Source organism: Mobula birostris, chromosome 2 (genome assembly GCF_030028105.1).
Source record: "Mobula birostris isolate sMobBir1 chromosome 2, sMobBir1.hap1, whole genome shotgun sequence".
NCBI lineage: Eukaryota > Metazoa > Chordata > Chondrichthyes > Myliobatiformes > Myliobatidae > Mobula > Mobula birostris.
The window spans coordinates 112355357-112377149 of record NC_092371.1 but is presented as its reverse complement, the minus strand read 5'-3'; the positions used below and the strand labels follow the sequence as shown (position 1 = coordinate 112377149).

The window sequence follows — 21793 nt, the reverse complement described above, 5'->3', positions numbered from 1 at the left end:
ATTAAGATACCAGAACATCTTTAGGATGTAAGAGGAAACTGGAGAACCTGTGGGCAAGGTAGGGAAACCACATAAGAAAAATGTGCAAATTCCACACAGATGGTACCACAGGACAGAACAGAATCTAGGTCACAGATCCTATTTTTAAAAATACAATGGTAAAATGATATTGATTATAATGAAAACAGACTATCAAACTTGTTCATTGGTTCTTTACCTCAGCATGGATTTACCAGTTTCTTCTGGCTTGCGAACAGTGAATGGACTAGGGTCTATTCCAACATTCTTTGGCATGAAGTCCCTTTAGAAACAGAGAATACAGAAAAGCTATGAAATTCCAGTCCTACATTACTCTGAATTTTCATAACAAACTTGCAAAGAAGCAAAGTATACAAAATTAAAATGTTGAATATTTTCAATGTTCAAATCAATTACACAACTTTTACAAAAGATGCATCAGAAACTAATGACAACACATAATTGATAATATGCAGGTAAGTATACATGTAATATCTCATTTAGTTAATTAGTTAGAATAATTTAATGCCACAGTTACCACTTCAAGTCAAAGACCTTTAACTAACTCGGAAAACGAGAAAATAAGGTAGCTTTAGATACAGAGGTGGTGAGGAAGGGATTGATTGGCTGACACTAGAGTTAACATGAATAAATGATGTTGAGGCAATCTGGTTGAAGGGTGATGATGGCAGGTGAAGAGAAATTACATTTAAAAATAACTTAAAAACTGTAAGATGAAGGCACTTAGATAGAAAAAATACAAGTAATGTAAAGAGCTAAGATTAAAGTGAGAGGTAAAAAGCTGGCCAATACTACAGGTGGATGATCCATGGCAGATCTGGACAGTTCTGATATAATCAAAGCAAGTTATTTTAGGATATGATCTTTATCAATATTTTTATAATAGATTCTCAAAACATTCCTGAAAAATTTTTGTTTAATAAAATGTATCACTGGTCAAGGGATGGAGAGCAGATTAATGAATATATTACATACTTAGCTGAATTTGTCATTTTCAGACAGAATACGTCATCAAAACAGTTCAACTCATACGGCATGAAGAACTCATTGTATATATCTATCTCTTCATTAAACTTATCTGTCTTCTTTATTACCATCATCTTCTTCAAATTTTCTGTGCAAGGAACTACAGAGAAGAATTGGTGACATGAAAATTATTTATCATTGAGCTTAATGAATTACTGTCGCATTCTGTTACAAATATACATTATCATACACTAAAGGGAACGTTGACTCAGACCATGAGAGGCCTGCGTCGGGCATTTTCATGCCTTACAAGGTGCAGATTGGAAGTCTGTGTGGGGCGCCACTCCTCGTACAGACTAGAGCAATGTGTGATTAAGTGCCTTGCGCAAGGGCACAAACATGCTGCCACAGCTGAGGCTTGAACTAGCGACCTTGAGATAACTAGATGAACGCCTTAACCACTTGGCCACGTGCCCATACACTAAAGCTGGACTAGAACCAATAGATGCTTCTCTATAAGAGCAAATGAGGTTGGATAATTGAGTACATAAATACAAAAGATTCTCCAGATGGTGGAAATCCAGATTAACACACAGAAAATGCTGGAGGAACTCAGCAGGTCAGGCAGCATTTATGGAGAGGAATGAACAGTCAATGTTTCAGACTGAGACCCTTCATCAAGACAAAACATGAATGAATACATTACATACAAAACTAAGAAGTTAGGATAGCGAGTGACACATAATACAATTCCCAAAACACCTTCACAATCTACAAAGCCATAAATCAGGATGACAATAGAACACTCTATAAGTTCAAGCACTGAGCACCCCCCACCCCAGAAGGAATATACACGGTCTTAACATACTGAAAAGCACTTCACTGCTGTTGGGTTGAATTCTAGAACCACCCATCTGTGTGCCTCTGTGTATAGTTTACACATTCTCCATGGAAAAAGAATCAAAGTAAAGTTGATGAGCATGTGAGACAGAATAAGGAAAGCAGGAACTGCAACTGATGGGATTGGGCTGCTTCTCATTCTGCGTTTTAATAAGGTAATTTCTACATCAAATATTCTTAAAATCAGAACACCAAATTCCACAATAAAGTTTTAAAGTTATTTGTCCCTACCTTCATCATATGGCAATGGTAGATTTATTAGGACCTCCGGTGTCCACCAATGGGTATAGCTTCAAAAAAAAGACCAAAGTTAATTATTTACTAAATTTTATTTGTAATATACTGTGGTAAATAAAGGATTGTTTTTATGGAATTCTGAAACAAGTGAACTGTTAACTGGTTTTAAAACAGAAAACACAATAAGGACTAAAGGCATCTACTCAGACTTCTAGAAGATGAGAATCAATATTGCGTCCGCTGTTGTTCACAATTTATTTAAACAATTCAGGATCATGTATTGAAACTAAATATTAAAATATATGGATTTATCAAATTGAGAACATTATTAATACAGAGGAATATAGAAGTGTTGAAGGTTGAAGGGAGATGATACATAAAATTTTGACAGGCATATATATGGCTAATAGTCTTTTTCCCCGGGTGGAATAGACAACTCAATTTTATTGTCATATGCACAACTATTGTGAGGCTGAAACTCCTGAAGACAGGTGGCAGATCAACTGATGATCCCACTGGTGATAGCACAGGACAGTTAACATCTTAGTGCACATGTATTTTTAATCCTTTAATGGCTAATACTCTTTTTCCCTGGGTGGAATAGACAACTCATTTTTATTGTCATATGCACAACTATTGTGAGGTACGGGTATAATGAAAAGCTTTCTTGCAGCAGCATTACAAGTACATAGATTCAGAGTGCAATTTATTTATTTACTTAGTGATGAAATAAAATGCACAAAAAAAGCTTCAAAGATTCACTTATTATCAAAGTATGCCAGTTGAAATTCTTCTTCTCTGAGTAGCCATGAAACCAAGAAAGAAAAGAAAGGCAGCATGGTCATCAACTCCCAAAAATAACCCCTCCCTGCATAAAACAAAATGGAACAGGCTCATCAACCAACCCGCCCCCCCCAACAAGTCCCTCCTTCTGCACAAAAACAACGAACAACATGGAAAACAAGACATTAGTGCAAAAGAACCCCAGAGATAAGTTTGTGGTAGTACAAGAAGTGGCCCAATATAAGAAGGAATAGGTTTAAGATGAAATGGGAAAAGTTTAAAGGAAATGTGCAAGAATGTTTTCAAAATACTGAGAGTAAGCGCCTGGAATGTGTAGCCAGGGGAAGTAGTAGAAGCAGATGAGATGGACATGTTTAAGATGCATTTAGACATGTACACAAACAGACAAGGAATAGGTGCCATGTCAGGCAGATGCGATTAGTTTAAATTAGTATCATGTACAGTTCAGACACGATGAGCTGACGGGCATGTTTCTGTGCTCTACTTCTCTATGTTCTGGTGTTAGCAATTTAGCAACCTCCTTCTCTAGAGGTCTCATTCCAATTTTAAAAGGCAGCTAGTTTATTTCTATTTATATAATCAGAGAAAATATAATCAGAGCCTGTTACCTGGAATTGTGACTGGAATTAATTTCTGCTACGTGTTATAAACCAGCTGTTGAATATCTGCTATTATTCACCTATTATTTGCAGTCTACCTCAGGCAACTCCACCATCATACAATTTTATGTGCCCGTATCTAAGCTGAAGACAGTGGTATTAATCCTGTGTCGTGCATTCTGGTCAGGAATTCTATCACATGTGATCAGCACCCCCTGAGAATCTTTAAGCACAAGAGCCCTTATTAAACCTTCCTCATTACCCATGACCAAACCTAAAATGACCTGCTTCAGGGTAGGTCCTGGAAAATACTGCTCTAAGAAGCAATTCCTGAGGCACGCCACAATGTACTCTTAGAGATGGTATATATAATTATCTGGATAGACAGGGTCTGATTAGGAACAGTCAACATGGATTTGTGCGTGGAAGATCATGTTTGACAAATCTTATTGAATTTTTTGCAGAGGTTACTAGGAAAGTTGATGAGGGTAAAGCGGTGGATGTTGTCTATATGGACTTCAGTAAGGCCTTTGACGAGGTTCCACACAGAAGGTTAGTTAGGAAGGTTCAATTGTTAGGCATTAATATTGAAGTAGTAAAATGGATTCAGCAGTGGCTGGATGAGAGACGCCAGAGGGTAGTGGTGGACAGCTGTTTGTCAGATTGGAGGCTGGTGACTAGTGGTGTGCCTCAGGGATCTGTACTGGGTCCAAAGTTGTTTGTCATATACATTAATGATCTGGATGATGGGGTGGTAAATTGGATAAGTAAGTATGCAGATGAAACTAAGATAGGTGGAGTTGTGGATAATGAAGTAGGTTTTCAAAGCTTGCAGAGAGATTTAGGCCAGTTAGAAGAGTGGGCTGAAAGATGGCAGATGGAGTTTAACGCTGATGAATGTGAGGTGCTACTTTTTGGTAAGTCTAATCAAAATAGGACATACATGGTAGGGCATTGAAGAATGCAGTAGAACAGAGGGATCTAGGAATAATGGTGCATAGTTCCCTGAAGGTGGAATCTCATGTGGGTAGGGTGGTGAAGAAAGCTTTTGGTATGCTGGCCTTTATAAACCCGAGCATTGAGTATAGGAGTTGGGATGTAATGTTGAAATTGTACAAGGCATTGGTGAGGCCAAATTTTGAGTATTGTGTACAGTTTTGGTCACCAAATTATAGGAAAGATGTCAACAAAATAGAGAGAGTACAGAGAAGATTTACTAGAATGTTACCTGGGTTTCATCACCTAAGTTACAGAGAAAGGTTGAACAAGTTGGGTCTTTATTCTTTGGAATGTAGAAGGTTGAGGGGGGACTTGATAGAGGTATTTAAAATTATGAGGGGGATTGATAGAGTTGACATGGATAGGCTTTTTCCATTGAGAGTAGGGGAGATTCAAACAAGAGGACATGAGTTGAGAGTTAAAGGGCAAAAGTTTAGGGGCAACATGGGGGGAACTTCTTTACTCAGAGAGTGGTAGCTGTGTGGAACGAGCTTCTAGCAGAAGTGGTTGAGGCAGGTTCAATGTTGTCGTTTAAAGTTAAACTGGACAGCTATATGGACAGGAAAGGAATGGAGGGTTATGGGCTGAGTGCAGGTCGGTGGGACTAGGTGAGAGTAAGAGTTCGGCATGGACTAGAAGGGCCGAGATGGCCTGTTTCCGTGCTGTAATTGTTATATGGTTATATATAATTTTTTATTTTATAATAACCTTGCCAGTTTGGTAAACCCAAGCAATATAGTGATTAAAATCTATGGAACCCTCGTTAATTAGAAATCAACCTTGCACAAAGGAAAGTAACTGTGGTTCATCAGACCCCACGAAATGACTGTAGGCATTTGTCAGGAAGGTTACAAGGTTAATGATATTCAATTCCATTAACAGCTTTTCAGAAAATGAAGTAAGTCATGCTTCCATACAGCAAGACTTAAAACAATGTTTGGTCATGGGCTAATAAGCAGAAAGCACAAATGTGGGTAACGAATACCACAAAGAGGATATTTAATCTTTCTTTGATTGCCACCAAACAAAGTCAGGGTTAGCGAAGTCAGAAACTGAATACAATGAGATACGCAGTATAATTACCATGATAACAAATACAGCTCTAAGATTGGGTATACTGTGGTTGGTAAGTTTCTTCCTGACAACTCAAAGTTGCCATTTACAAGGAACAAGTTAGAATACTAACGTGGATGAGCACAGCTTCAATAACACTCAAGAGGCACCATACCATTCACCTGCTTGATTGACACTCATCCACCAGCCTAAACATTTGCTTCTCTAACCATAGGTGCATAATGGTTGTGGTATATTAGAGAAGGACTTTCCACATTTATACCATGTTATCATATAGAAGCAACAATATATTTTAAGTCAGGATGTTGTACAACTTAGGTGATGGTGTTCACAAACAAAGGGTGACTTTGTTCTGAAAGGTGGTAGAGAAAGTAGGTTTGGCAGGTGCTTTTGGATTAGCCTAGGCAAGGAACTGCCATACATTTTCTTAGATGGTAGCTTGAACTATAACATGCAACAGTTCTTGAAGGTGGCTCATCACTACCTTTTCAAGTATAATTGAAGCAAAATTAATCAGTTATGTATATATAATAAGAAATGGAAGCATAAGAAAAGGAGCAATAGGAGTAGACATACAGTCCCTGGAAATTACTCTACCATCTAATAAGATCACAGCCGAACTGATCTTTGGCCTCAAATGAACCTTCTGCTCAGTTCGCTGTTCTTAATTTCTCTATAGATCAAAAACTTTCAAATTATTTCATGACAACATCCACAGCCCTCTGGGGCAGATAATGCCAAAGATTCAAAATCCTCAGAGAAAAATTTTCTACTTAAATCAGTACTAAGTGGCTAGCCTCTTTTCCTAAGTCTATGCCACCTACGAAAAGTTGAACATCAGTGTTCAATGTGTCTAATAGCCTTCTTCTGAAATTTAGAAATTTATGTGTTAGAAATTTAAGTACTGGAAATTTAAAACAAAGCCATAGAAATAAACACAATTTTAATCTAATTTTCAACAAAGCCAGAATGGAAGAAAAGTAGCCTTCATTTAAGTTCCATAGGATTAGATTTAGATTTGAGCAACAAATCATAAATTTGAGAATTTCTGCAGATGCTGGAGATCCATAGCAACACACACAAAATGCTGGAGGAACTCAGCAGATCAGGCAGCATCTATAGAAATGAATAAACAATCAATCCTTCTTCAGGACTTGGTCTCAGCCCAAAATCTTGACTGTTTATTCACTTCCATAGATGCCACCTGACTTGCTGAGTTCCTCCAGCATTTTGTGTGTACATTGCTTTATACTTGGAGCAACACTACTGAAAATGATGGGATTCAACCTCAAGAGCAGTAAAATTGAAGCCGTATTTGCAGAAATAAATCTTCAAAACAAAGTAGAAACCATACAGTATATCAGTTAGTACCTCCTCCTGGGAGACAATAGCGCTACTGTGTTCTTATGATGCAAGTAGTAGTCAGATGGAAGTTCCCAAAGGTGAGACTTTCCTTCCATAGGCTGGAAAACTCCAAGAAACAGATTTATGGCATCTTGTCTATCAGCATCTGTAACATAAGGAATCATCATTAAAATTTTGATCTCTTGACAGGAATATGATAGAATACAATACTGTTGGCAAGAAGGAGGCAGTTGGGGGCATAATATGAGATTATTTACTTTGTTAAAAGAATAGAAAAAACAAAGTTATATTCAAGTAGTGGAATACTAGAACAATTGCTGCATTTGAGGAGATTTTGATGAAACATGCCTGGGCTAGTGGGCAACTGTGTATCTATATGCAAGAAAAGATATACATACTTTAGTGTCAATTCAGTATGCTTTCACTGGATAGATTTTTGGGAAACAAAACATGACAAAATATAGAACAGGCTGGCCTTGCACATTAAAGAACAATAAGAGGTAACATGATTCTGAAATGAATCGTTTCTCTAAGTCAGAGAACCTGGATCTATGGGACATCATCTCAGAAAAACGTATCAATTCATTTTTAGACTCACCTCAATGAAATTTAAGCTAGTCTTTCAGCCCTTTTGTCTTTGTGCAACCATCCTTGGCCTGGCGTTTATACTCTGTGCAAAAAATTCCACTCATCTTTGCACTTCTCAGTCTGGACTCCTCCCTCTGATCTCTTACCCTTTTGATCTTTTCTGCACAAACTTTTGGTGTGGCACTAACTTACAAGTGTTTAGTACACTTACTTATTTCCTTTGAACTTGCATAATTCAGTTAATTAAGAACATACCCTAACATTGTTATTAACTTGCAGGCAAGGGTGGGTATTGTTGTAATTCAATAATGATTTCTACATAGCAGAACATTAACTCAGCTCTATCACATTCTCACCCTTCATTCTCGATTATGACTCCATTATGAAACATCAGGCCACTGATTCCTTTACACTCAATATCTTCATTGGAGATCTTCTCTCTGTAGTTCTAACATTATATCTATAACCCCACAATCATTAGGTTCTTGAACTAGAGGAAATAGCTTCATTTGCTGCATCACTGAAGTGTCCCACAAACTATGGCCTCATTTTCAAGGACTCTACCACTCATTTTCTCAATATTTGTTGCTTATTTATTTATTTATTTATTTATTATTATTTTGTTTTTTTCTTGTTTTATATTTGCACAATTTGTAAAGCTTTTGCACAATAGTTGTTGTCCGTCCTATCGGGAGCAGTCTTTGATGGATCCTATTATTTCTTGTATTTGCTGTGAATGCCCGCAAGAAAATAAATCTAAGGGTTGCGTATGGTGACGTATGTACTTTGATAATAAATTTATTTTAAACTTTGAAAGTAGTGCACCTCTGCTTCCTCCCCCAAACCTAGAAGCACAGCTGATTTGGTAAACCCATTATTTCAACTAGCTCTTACCTACTAAACCAAGATTAATACTCTAATTTTATTTATGGCAGGTCATGAGGCTACAGATTGCAGTGATATACATTACTGTTCTTACTTCTTGTTGTTAAGTGCCACTGAGTTGTCGTCGATTTCATGGTGATCCTGTGGATAGTTGCCCTAAACGAGTTTTGATCCTCACAAAGGCGGCTCATTGTAGATAATGCTGTGTTCGTAGCTGTCCTTACTGTATCTATCCGATTGGCGGCCTTCCTCTCTTCCATTGTTCTTCCTTACTAGCAACTAATGTTCACAACTTCCTTCACTACACCACTATCCACTCAGCTTCCTGGTTCCCTGCATCTTTAATCAACCAGATATTGCCATTTGTAATGCCAGTGCTTTCTATCCAAAACATTAACTCTCACCCTTCTCACAAATGCTGACAAAACAAACATTTCCATCATTGTTTTCTTTTAATTTCTGGTTAATGAGATAGACACCCAAGGTCGTGTTGAGAAAGTTCTTTAAAACCGATATGCACTATCCCAAATGGTTGGAAAACACAATCATAGAATTTGGTCAGGTACTTAAATAGACCAGGGATAGAAGGATAAGGACCTAGCTTGGGTCCAGAAAGGGGTGGGGGGGGGAGTATTAAAACCCACAAATAAACATTTTGTGTACCAATTGTTTAAATATGACAATATTTTGGATGTTACTAAATCTATATCAGAGTAAATTCAGATTTTCTGAACAAATTTCCTGAAAATTAACCCACAAATTAGATTACCTGAAAATGCATTACTGTAGTACCTAGAGAGGGTTTGCATGATGTCCTTGGAATGTTGTGTCCAAGGTGCAATTTTCCTGTATGTTTTCACCCGATGTACAAGCTGTGAACCCCCATATTGTAAAGACAGTGTATCACCATGATCTTCATACAGTTCTTCAAATAATCTATCAAGAGAATACATCATGTTTATAATTTCTTTACTGAGATAACAAAATATATTTCAGACATTTCCAGCTTCGTATAGAGATCGATTTTGCTTGTTTGTATGCCCTTCTCACTTTACTCTGCTTAACCACCTGCATCTCCTATGTCTTATATCCAAGTTTTCTAATCAATTTGTCGAAAGGCCTCAAATGAAGTTGTGGAGATGATCCGGTGGTGCTTCAGATGGAGGCAAATATAGCAGGAAAATCACAGGCTAGTTTTTGAAGCCAGGAAGAAATAACTGTTGTTACATGCTCATAAGCAGCACTATAAAATTCAATCCATCGTTTTGTCTCTTTTTACCCAATCCTTTGAGGTCCTGAAAATCTATTCATCTTTGATTATGGTGAAAATCCCTGCAATGCTAGCAGGTTTAAATGACTGATCTTCCTTCTGATGGTTGTTAAGTTCCATTCCTCACATCTGCCATCTGTTAAAGCAGGAAGTGGATGGGTGCAAAACATGATAGCGTATTACTTCAAGTGGTAAGATTTCCAACATTATCTAAACCTACCTTTAGGGGGTAAAATTACATGAAAAAAATGTCCTCATCCAGTTTGATGGTTAATCAGCATCAAATCTTAAAAGGGGTAATTGAAGCACTGCCACAGTCAATAAGAACAAACATGGCTGGGCTGAGGAAGTTTGTAAATAAAAAGTTGCCTAATTATTATGAAGTTGCAAGGATAGAGAATACAAATGAAAAAAAAAATCAGCCAACTAAACAAATTAACTGGAATCCATAGCTATCTACTGCTTACCGAACAGCATCAGTGTCAAACTGCAGTCTTGGTTTATCTATTACACCCAGTGCATAGAGCTGGCAAGCTAAAGCACACTTTCCAACCATAAATTGAGCAGTGTTTGTACGATCCAAACAGTCAACACAGTTTGTCCTCAGAACACCAGTCTGAAATAGAATTTGAACAACTCACCACTAAGTTCTGCAAGAACATTATCTAATAACCATACATTAAAATTTTAGTTTCCATTTAGCAATAGCAAGATCAAAAATATTAGAACACAACAAAGATCCTGAACAGCCAAAAAAAAATCATTTTTTTAAGTGGTCCATAATCGGAGAATGTATTGTTAACCATAGCACCAGTTCCTCATAGCGAGCATTGAAATATCCAGCCAATATTCCATCTGCTGCTGAAGCATTATTGCTTTCAGGTTGTTTGATAAGACACCTCACTTTTCACATGGAACAGTGACATTCTTTCTCATGGGTTGAAGGAAACAGTCATCAGTTTTCCCAGTGTGTTTCAGGACCGTTTCAAAATAATTCTTATCAAATGTTAATATTCTTTTGCCCTTTCAAAGTGAAAAAATTGTCTTGAAATTTAAAAAAAAATGACTATGTAACCTAAGATCATAATTTTGTAGGTCAAGTTTGCTAACACAGAGGTGAGTTTCATGGTGTTATCACAATTCATCGTTACGTAGACACAGTGGAAAAAGCCTGCATTTTCCTTAGCCAGGGAGCTATTTTATCATTACAGCAAATTTTGCAATGAACTCAAGCACAGATCTCCTTTGGGACTGTGTGACTAGGCATAGCTCAAATACCATCTACAAATTTGCTGACGATACAACCATTGTTGGTAGAACCTCAGGTGGTGACGAGAGGGCGTACAGGGGTGAGATATGCCAACTAGTGGAGTGGTGCCGCAGCAACAACCTGGCACTCAATGTCAGTAAGATGAAAGAGCTGATTGTGAACTTCAGGAAGGGTAAGGTAAGACGAAGGAACACACACCAATCCTCATAGAGCGACCAGAAGTGGAGAGAGTGAACAGCTTTAAGTTCCTGGGTGTCAAGATCTCTGAGGATCTAACCTGGTCCTAACATATCGATGTAGTCATAAAGAAGGCAAGACAGCGGCTTGGAGGGTTGGAGGGACAACACCTTGTGTTCTGCCTGGGTAGCCTCCAACCTGATGGCATGAACATCAATTTCTCCACCTTCTGGTAATTTTTCCCCTCCCCACTTCCCTTTTCCTCAATCCCCAACTTTGGCCCTCACCCTTAAGTCTTTTCTTTTCCTCAACTGTCTATCACGTCTCCCTGGTACCCCTTCCTACTTCCCTTTCTCACACATGTACCTTCCCTGTTCTGGTAAACTCTCTTCTCCTATCAGATTCCTTCTTCTCTAGCCCTTTGCCTTTTCCAGCCATGAACTCCCAACTTCTCATTTCATCCTCCCCTTCCCCAACCACCCGACTCACCTATCACCTTCCACAGCATCACCCCTCCACCCCCACCTTCTTCCCCTTTCCTTTCCAGTCTCGATGAAGGGTCTCAACCCGAAGTGTCGACTGTTAATTCATTTCTATAGATGCTGCCTGACCTGCTGAGTTCCTCCAGCATTGTGTGTGTTGCACTAACATTTGTGCCTTTGCCAAAGCTGACATCTTTAGATTTGAGGTAATGTCCCTCAGACATCAGCTCCAATGGACTGGTACTTTGTACAGATACCCAACCCTCATTTATACTCCTGGTTCACTGACAGTCAGAGATTTGCTTCTATGGGTCATGCTGACATAGCCCTGTTGATAAGAAATGCCATAAGTGTATAGTAGACAACATGATATATAAGGTTAAGACACACAGAATCCATGGAGATTTTGCAGATTACATGCATAATTGGCCATGGTAGATCAATGAATAATGCTGCTCTGCAAGGATCAGTGCTGGGAGTGCTGGGACATCTGCTGTTTGCTGGGACTATTAGTAGCCTGCAGATGACACAAGAATTTGCAGATTTATGAACAGTGAGGAAGATTGTCAAAGAATTCAGCAGGATGTAGGCCAACTGGAAATAATGGCAGATGGAGTTTAAACTATACATGTGTGAGGTGCAGCATTTAGGGATGCCAAATATAAGATGAAAATATACCGTATAAGGAATGGCAGGACCTTTAGGAGCATTGATGGACAGAAGGATTTTGGGGTGCAAGTTGATAGCTTTCTCAAAGTGGCAACACAAGTAAATAGGGTGGCAAAAGTGTATGCCACCTTGCCTTCATCGGTAGTGGTGTTGAGTATAAAAATTGGGATTTCATGTTGCAGTTATACAAAACTTTGTCAAGCCATGTTTGGAGTTCTGTCTGCTGTTCTAGTCACTGCATTCCAGGAAGGTTGTGATGGTGTTGAAGAGAGTGCAGAAATAGTTCACCTTGAAGTTGCCTGGAGTGAGTATTGGCTTTAGGATTGGTTGGAGTGTGTATTGGGTTGAAGGATAGGTTGGACAAAGTTGAATTGTTTACTCTGCAGCATCAAAGGCTAAAGGGTGAAAAAGAAATATGTAACATTACGAGAGGCAAAGATAGGTTGAACAGTCAGGGTCATATTCACAGATCAAATACTAGAAGATATAGCTTTAAGGTGGGGGGGGATGTCATTTAAAGGAATGTACAAGACATTTTATTTTGTTTTACATGGAGTGGTAGGTACCTGGAATGGGCTGTCAAGGGAAGAAGTGGAAGCAGATGCAATATCAACATTAAAAGGCATTTAGATAGACACAAGAACAGGTAAGGAATGGAGGGATGTAGAACCACATGATAGCAGATGTGCAATTAAAATTGCTATCACATTTGGTAAAGACATGAGTCGAATTGGCTGTACCTGTGCTGAACTGATCTATGTTCTATGAATCATCTTAAGAAAACTGAGATTGGCATCAAGGGATGGGAATAAAGCTGACCATCAACCAAACCTAATGACACAAAATCCTCTAAGTGTAGGACACTTCAATTATAAATAATTCGCCACCAAAGCCAAAAATAAAGAATAGAGTGCAATAAACCACAGACAGCTCTCTCAGTAGGAAGCAGCTGAAGTAGGAAACAAATTTGCGAATCTAAGATCAGGTAAATGAGCAACCTCAGAATCTGATAATGTATAACAGTAGAGGCCATGCTTGAAAAGAAGGATCATGAAGAAAGGTCATCTGATGGAAAATAGTCAGATTTGCCTCCTGCAAACCCACAAGCGTACTGCTATACGGAAATTGAAAATAGTCCAAACAGCTAAGTTAGCACAGTCATGTGAGTATTAGTTCCAACTTCAATTTTTTAATGTAACTTTAAAGGGAGTTTTCTTCCTGAGTTCAAACAGTGGGAAGAAGATTCTGTTCGCAAAGAGCCAGGTCAGGCTGAGAGTTTAGCTATTCACTAACCATAGTTCTCTATTCTCCTCAAATCAGGATACCAACATGATATCTCCACTACAACTTGCTGTTAAGGAGACCATACCTTTCACTTGTGGTCATCTGAAACTCTGCTTTCACTAATTGCTAATTTTAAATGGACAGTTAACTGGTGGTAGGTCAACAAAGCCCTTCAGTTAAAATTATGAACTAAAGGGCTGAAAATTCCAAAGGCGAGGCAAGAATGACGGCACTTGACATCAAAACTCTATTTGATTGAGTGTAACACTAAGACATCCTGGTAAAATTGATGACAACAGCCAACAAAGAAACCATTCCAGTTGCTGGAGTCATATTTTTTGCAGAAAGGAAAATGGTTGTCAGGAGGGCAATCTTTCCACCTCTAGTCATCAGTGCAGAAGTTCCTCAGGGCCCAAATGTCTTCAGTTGCTTCATCAATGACCTTTTAACCATGATAAAGTCAAAAGTGCTTACTGATGATTGCACAATGTTCAATTCTATTGACAACACTTCATCAAATGAAGCAACGAATGAGCAATGACAACCAGCATTTTAACCACAGAATTGCCAGGAAGTGGTCATTATTAACAAGAAAGAATCTAACTATCTACTCATGCTATTCGATGGCATTACCATTGCTAAGACCTCATCTGAGGGTCACCAATCACCGAAAACTAGCTCTGTGGCTACAGGAGCAAGTCAGTGGTTGGGTGAGTCATTCCATGACACCTTAAGCACTTCCATCATTGATAAGCAGGATTCCTTCTCTGGATAAATGCAATATCCATAAGTCTAAAGAAGTTCAACACCATACAATATGAAATGAGCTATTTGATGGGCACCTTTTCGATCTCCCTAAACATTCATTCCATCTGCCAGTGGTGCACAATGATTACAGTATGTACCATCATTAGACCACTGCAGATACTTATCCATGCTACTGTGGTAGAACATCATAAGCCTGCAATCTCTACCACCTCCCAAGGAAGGATATTAGCAGCAGAGTATGCCATCACCAAAACCTGAAGGCTCCTCTTCAAGTCTTGCATGGTCCTGATTTGGAAGTATATCTCCCATATACTATCAGTCTAAATTCTAGACTTATCTACCCAAATGCCCTGTAAGAGTGTTTTCACCAGAGATTCCAGACAGTAGCTCACCACTAGCTTCTCAAAGGCAGCTGGGGATGGGCACTAAAAGCTAGTCTCGCCAATGAAGCTTAGATTGCAAAAATGAAAAGAAAAGCAAATGAACTAGGTACCTTGAACAGTATATCCATGACCCTCATTACTAGTTCAATCTCATTGTCCATTCCTAGGCAATTAGGAACCGTCAGGCTCACCAATATGTCTCACATCATGGCATTAAAATTATAAAATCTTATGTCACTGATAACTTGGATGGACTTAGATAACACAGATTTCTACATTATTTCTCTTCCCCTAGTTCACCAAAACATGCAACATAGGTGTCCAATTAACACATCAATTTGTCATTCTACAGTATCAGCGTGTTGAAAGATACAGAGCAACTTACAGAAGGTATTACATGAGGAGGAATGAATCATAACGTTTCAGTTCCCATGTTAAGTGTGGATAGGGACCAAATGCTGGAATCATGATTGCTTTAAAATATTTCCTCTGAGTGAATTACAAGTGAATAGATTTACAATACTTAAAACAAATGAAGCTGGTACATCCTATTTAATGTGAGTAGGGATCAGATGAGGAACTGAACAATTCTGATATTGAATTAATTTTGTGAACACAGCTCAGATCATATCTCAAAATGTCATTACTTAGAGTCATTAAGTTATACAACATGGAAATACGTCCTTTGGCTCAACCTACCATGCTCACCAAGTTGCTCACCAAGTTACTCACCTGAGCTAGTCCCACCTGCTTGAATTTGGCCTAATACCCCTCTAAACCTGGGTCCATGGACCTCTTGGCTAACTGTAGTAGTCTATGGTATAAAAAAAGTCGGGAACCTATGCTCTAAACCTTTCTTGTCCTTATACGTTCTACAAACGGTATTATACTTGTAACACACTGTAAGGTTTCACTGCTAATGTAATAGCCTCTCTGTAACAGAAAAACCATAGAAACCATAGAAAAAACTACAGCACAGAAACGGGCCTTCTGGCCCTTCTTGGCTATGCCAAACCATTTTCTGCTTAGTCCCACTGACCTATAGAAACCATAGAAATACTACAATGTTTTACTGCTAATGTAATGGCCTCTCTGTAAGGTTTCACTGCTAATGTAATGGCCTCTCTGTAAGGTTTCACTGCTAATGTAATGGCCTCTCTGTAAGATTTCACTGCTAATGTAATGGCCTCTCTGTAAGGTTTCACTGCTAATGTAATGGCCTCTCTGTAAGGTTTCACTGCTAATGTAATGGCCTCTCTGTAAGGTTTCACTGCTAATGTAATGGCCTCTCTGTAAGGTTTCACTGCTAATGTAATGGTTTCTCTGTAAGGTTTCACTGCTAATGTAATGGCCTCTCTGTAAGGTTTCACTGCTAATGTAATGGTTTCTCTGTAAGGTTTCACTGCTAATGTAATGGCCTCTCTGTAAGGTTTCACTGCTAATGTAATGGCCTCTCTGTAGCAGCAATATTTGGGTTATGACTGGAGATAACGGGGCTTGGAATGTAGGGGCTACCCAATGAGAGAAATGTTGTTCTTTCTTGTGAGTCTGGAAGAGAGATTTTCACGGTCTTATGTCAGCGAGAGAAGAAGGAAGACACAGGTAGAGAGAGCTGGTAGACCACCAGACAGAGTGGGCCGGGAGCGAGGGTCCGAAGGTCGGCGACGCTTAGGGGAGGTCAATGGCCATATCAGTGAGCTCCAACGTGCACTTTTGACTTTTCTCTTAAAGTGGGACCTTTTTTTTAATTTTCTTTACTAACCCTATATTCAGATTAAGATTTATAAAGTTCAAACAGTTAATTGCATATGGTGTACTGTCTGATATTTTGCAGCGCAGATTTGTAACCCGGCAACACATCACATAGCATCCACATGAACGAGGTTTCTCAGCTTGGCGGGGCCAGAAGTTGTCTTCCCCTATTCGAACACGTGCCGGCCAAGCCTGAGGGTTACATACTAATTATACTATCCAATCACTACTTATGATGTGGTTGTCAGTTATAACTTATATAAGGAGCGGAGCTAAAGATGGCACCAGAGGGTGACTTCTCCCAGACTCTTCTTTGTAAATTAGTACATGTGACAATAATAATCTGAAATCAAAATCTAAATATTGTATCATATTGTGATTGCTCTTCCTTAAGTGCAAAATTATTAATTAACTCTTTCTCAATCTATAATTCTATGCCTGTTGTCTCATTGATTTCTCAACATACTGCTCTAAAAACAATTTCTTCTACACTACTAATTCATTCTCCATGCCACCATGACTACTTGGCCTGCCCAGTCTACATGTAGTTTGATGTCTTCCCTTATTATTGTATTATACTTAATACATACACATTTTTTATGATTTATACTCTGCACTACATCATCATGACTATCTGAGGGCTAATGGACAACTCTAAGAATGTTGTTTTCAGCTGTACCCAAACAAATGGTTTTAAAAAATTCTCTTTCCTTTTATTACCTTTATCCCATCCATATTCCTTGTTACTTTGTTTCTATATTAAAGAAATCCCGATAAAAAAAAGTTGCAATTCCAATAAAACCCGATTGCATTTTAGTTAGTGAGGCATCACGCATATGCAATTACCACTGGCATATGCAATTATCATTAACACAATTAACTAGCAATCCAAAAATTGATTGGGTAAAATAACTGTTTTCTGTAGTAGAAATGCTACAACAAGATGGTATGCAGTGTTGGAATGTAAACTCATTCTGGACCTACGCAGTTTTGTCATATAAGCCGGCTGTATTTTCTGATATTTCACAGCAAACAATGCATTCTCAATTCCTTTATTACCTGCAGGCGGCAAGTATTGTGAATGATTCCTCCCAGTTCATTCCACCTATGAGAAAATAAAGTGGGGAAGATGTACTTAATGAGAGAATTGAAAGTACAACAATTTGCTTTGTATTTCTAACATTCAAAGTGGCTCTTAAAAAAAAACAGACATTCTGTAGAGATTCTGTAGATACGAGAAATCCTGAGCTACTGTACACACACAAAATGCTGGAGGAACTCAGCAAGTCAGACAGTATCTGTGGAAGGAAATAAACAGCCAACTTTTTGGGCCAAGGCTCTTCATCATGACTGGAAAGGAAGGGGGCAGGTATAGAGGCATAATTAGTATGTGATATACATGACTGTCTGGAAAGATAAGGTTTAGCAATATACAGAAAATTGAGATATAGCCCATTTGTAGGAATGCAACCTCACTATAATGGGGGAAATTACGTGTACTAGTTCATCAGTCATAGTCATATAAATGCCTAAATTAGATAATTAATATCTACAATACAATGATCCTGTTGATAAAATATATTCACAAGTAATACTATAAATGAAGAAATTAATTTTACAATGACCCCAACATTATTTCTCTAGTTCTATTTGGTTTGCTTGTGCACATCTAATGGCCACCAAGTATCCAAATCATTTTATATTCCTTCTTACCTTTCACCTGGTCTTAAGGAATTAGAATGAAAATCTGGACGATTAACGAAAAAGCCCGTCTTTTTCACAACATCTTCTGCAATTACGTTTAGCCGATCCAAAACATTGAACAGTTTACTAAAAACAATGAAAAAATTACATCTTTAAATTTCTGCTAACACAGAACTAGACAACATCTAAAATGTAATTATATATTCATTTGGAAATATTTATTCTCATAATTGTCTCTATTTTGAAGATGTAATTAAGGCAAGATGGTCATAATTAGCTGTCTTTATGCAACCAAAAGCAGTATTTGGCATTTGCACTGTGAATTCCATATTCCTCCACTGGATATACAATACACTCAGTGGCCACTATTCTTTTTGGTACACCTGTACATCTGCCAGTTAATGCAAATATCTAATCAGCAAATTATGTGGCAGCAACTCAATGCATAAATAATGCAGAGATGGTCAAGATGCTTAGTTTTTGTTCTGACCAAACATCAGAATAGGGAAGAAATGTGTTCAAAATGACTTTGACTGTAGAATGATCGTTAGTGCCAGATGGGGTGGTTTAAGTATCTCAGAAGCTACTTATCTTCTGGAATTTTCACACATAACAGGGTCTAGAATTTACAGAGACTGGTGTGAAAAACAAACAAAAAAAATCCAGTGAGCAGCAGCTCTGTGGGCAAAAATGCTTTGTTAATGAGAACGGTCAGAGGAGAATGGCAGACTGGCTCAAGTTGACAGGAAGGCATTAATAACTCAAATAACCATGCATTACAACAGTGGTGTGCAGAACAGCATCTCTGAAAACACAACATGCCGAACCTTGAAATGGATGGGCAGCAGCAGGAGACCATGAACACACACTCAGTTTTCAATTTTTAACCACAGGAAGTACCTAATGAAGTGGCTACTGAGTGTAATTCTGTAGCAATCTCCAGTATAAATCAAAAGATCTGAGATCTGCCATATTATCTGGTATTTACTCACTACTCTTGGAATAAATAAATGAAATTGTTCCACTTTGTTGCATGGATCACACAAACATTTAATAGCATGCTACACCATAACTATTGCTTAGACTCTTGCGTTAAAGCTTCGGTTGTAATTGCCTCACACAAGAATTTCAAAAATCTCCAAAGAGCTTGTATTTCAATTTCTATATTGATCTTCTATATTGAAAAATACACTGACCAATACTAAACTAGGCATGACAACCCACCTCAGAGAACTGAAATGTTACGTTTATCCAGTTATGTTGTATGGCTCAGAATGTCGGACAATATCTAATAACATGAGGAAACGAATTGTAGCAGCAGAGATGTGGTTTTTTAGGAGGATGCAAAGAATATCATGGATGAAACAAATATCTAACGAGGATGTCATGAACAGAGCAAACACAAAAAGAGAAATAATGTATGAGATCATGAAAAACCAACGTAACTTCATTGGACATGTGATTAGGAAAGAGGAGTTAGAATGCACGGTAATTATGGGAAAGACTAAAGGGAAGAAAGCAAGAGGAAGACAAGACAAATGATGATAGAGACAGCAGCCAGAGAACTGGAAATGAATACCAATGAACTGATCCACTTGACCCGAAACAGGAGTGTGTGGGCCATGGCAGTCACAGCTCAAACTGGGCACGGCACCTGATGATGATGATGATGATATTGATCTTATTTGCATTACAACCTTTATTTCATCACTCTATAAACTGATAAAAGGCAGAGTTTTATTTTTAAAATTGTTGGTTTGTTTTATAAGGGAATTCCTGATATTTCATTGCAGAACTTGACACCACTGTAGTTGTTTTCATGTTAGCAGAAGGCACGAGTTAAAGGGGAATCCATAGTGCACCTTTGTAATTAGTTTTCTTTGAGGATTTTGTCACCTTGTTTTCAAATAAAGCATGCTCTAGATGCATGTTCAATTTATGGAAGATTGGAAAATGTAAACATCACATTGGCTTGCAGAGATTGTTGTAATAATTCTAAAACAGTCAAACAATACTGAAATAGGCTCTTCCATCAAATTATCCATGCTGATCGAGATTTGGCCAGTTAGCCTCATTTGTAAATTGACAAAGTTGCAGGTAAGATTGGCAAAGATCAATAAAGATTTCGAACAGTACTGTGGCCAAGTAGTTCCTCACAACAGGGAGTTAGGGATCTTGGGAAAATTAGTCATGCAGACTTTCCACTAGTGTAAGATCCAAAACCACAAAACTAGTTGGGTCAAGAGTTTCACAGCAAGAACAGTGGCTGATGATCACTAGGCAGGTCCATCACTGAGACGAAAGACAATAGAGAGGCAAGTAAATGGAATCCAAGTTTCTCATACCTACCTCATTTGAAGGATATCATTCAAAGCTTCCCCAAATTTATTTTCCATTGAAATGACCAGTAGTCATTTTGCTGTTGGTTGAGCAAAGAGAAGCTCTGGAAGATCTTCTGCACCTCCAACCCACCCCCACACACTTCATTAGCAATCCTGGGCAGTGATAACTTTGCCCTTGTTATCAGCAGTGAAAATCCTTAGCAGGTCAGTGAAGCCAGCAAATAGCAGAGTCTGCGAAGGTCTACCTTGAGGGTTCCAACCACTGAAGGAAAGATGGTACCTTCACCTGCTGAGGCAGGAGATCAATTGTGAAGGGCAGAGAATCCTGGTCTCTGGAGTGAAGACACCTATGACTGTCCCTGAATATAAAGGATAGCACGTGTACGTGTGTGTGTGTGTGTGTGTGTGTGTGTGTGTGTGTGTGTGTGTGTATATATATATATATGAAACACATTGAGAAGGATATTGTTCGAAATGCTCATAAAATGTTGCAATAACAAATAGTTGGGCCCTCACACAGATCACTAATGTACAATACTAGTCATAATCTTCCAAGCTGAAAACCATTCCACAACTCCTACTTTTTATTTTCTCTGTTAACAACCCCTCAACCCACACCTTCTGAAAACGAGAACATACTGTACCATAAGACATAGGAGTAGAATTCGGCTACTCGGCCCTTCGTGTCTGCTCATGGCTGATTTATTATCTGCCTCAACCCCATTCTCCTGCCTTCCCCCCTTTGAAGTCCTGATTAAACAAGAACCTATCAGCCTCTGCTTTATATATATCCAATGACTTGGCCTCCACATCCTCCACTCATCCACTATAGGAAATATTCTCTCCACGTCTGCTCTATCTAGGCCTTTCAATATTTGATATTTTCAATGAGATCACCCTCCCCACCACCACCATTTTTAGCAAGTATAGGCCCAGAGCCACATCCACATATTCGCTTCATCCATTTTGGAAGATTTTTTTCCAAAGGACTCCTACATAAAACATAGACAGTACAAGTCCTTCAGCCTACGATGTCATACTGACCTTTTAATTTACTCCAACGTTATTCTAATACTTGCCTCCCACATAGTCCTCCATTTTTCCTTCATCTATGTGCCTACCTAAGGGTCTGTTAAATGATCCCAATATATCTGTCTTTACCACCATCCCTGGCAGCACATACCGTGCACCCACCACTATGTAAAAAACCTACCTCTGACATTCCGCCTGTATTTT

At 38.5% G+C, this 21793-nt stretch overlaps 1 protein-coding gene across 1 annotated transcript in view; it reads right to left on the bottom strand.

Annotated features, from left to right (window-relative positions):
* The window catches only part of fig4a (FIG4 phosphoinositide 5-phosphatase a), a 112734-nt gene that overhangs the window by 18489 nt on the left and 72452 nt on the right, over positions 1–21793 (bottom strand). The window contains exons 13-20 of the mRNA XM_072246364.1: positions 18225–18341; positions 17571–17616; positions 10194–10342; positions 9226–9392; positions 6990–7128; positions 2137–2195; positions 1015–1165; positions 218–301 (exon numbers count right to left, since the gene is read on the bottom strand). Coding sequence (XP_072102465.1) covers positions 218–301; positions 1015–1165; positions 2137–2195; positions 6990–7128; positions 9226–9392; positions 10194–10342; positions 17571–17616; positions 18225–18341 — 912 coding nt within the window. The remainder of the gene's footprint in view (positions 1–217; positions 302–1014; positions 1166–2136; positions 2196–6989; positions 7129–9225; positions 9393–10193; positions 10343–17570; positions 17617–18224; positions 18342–21793) is intronic.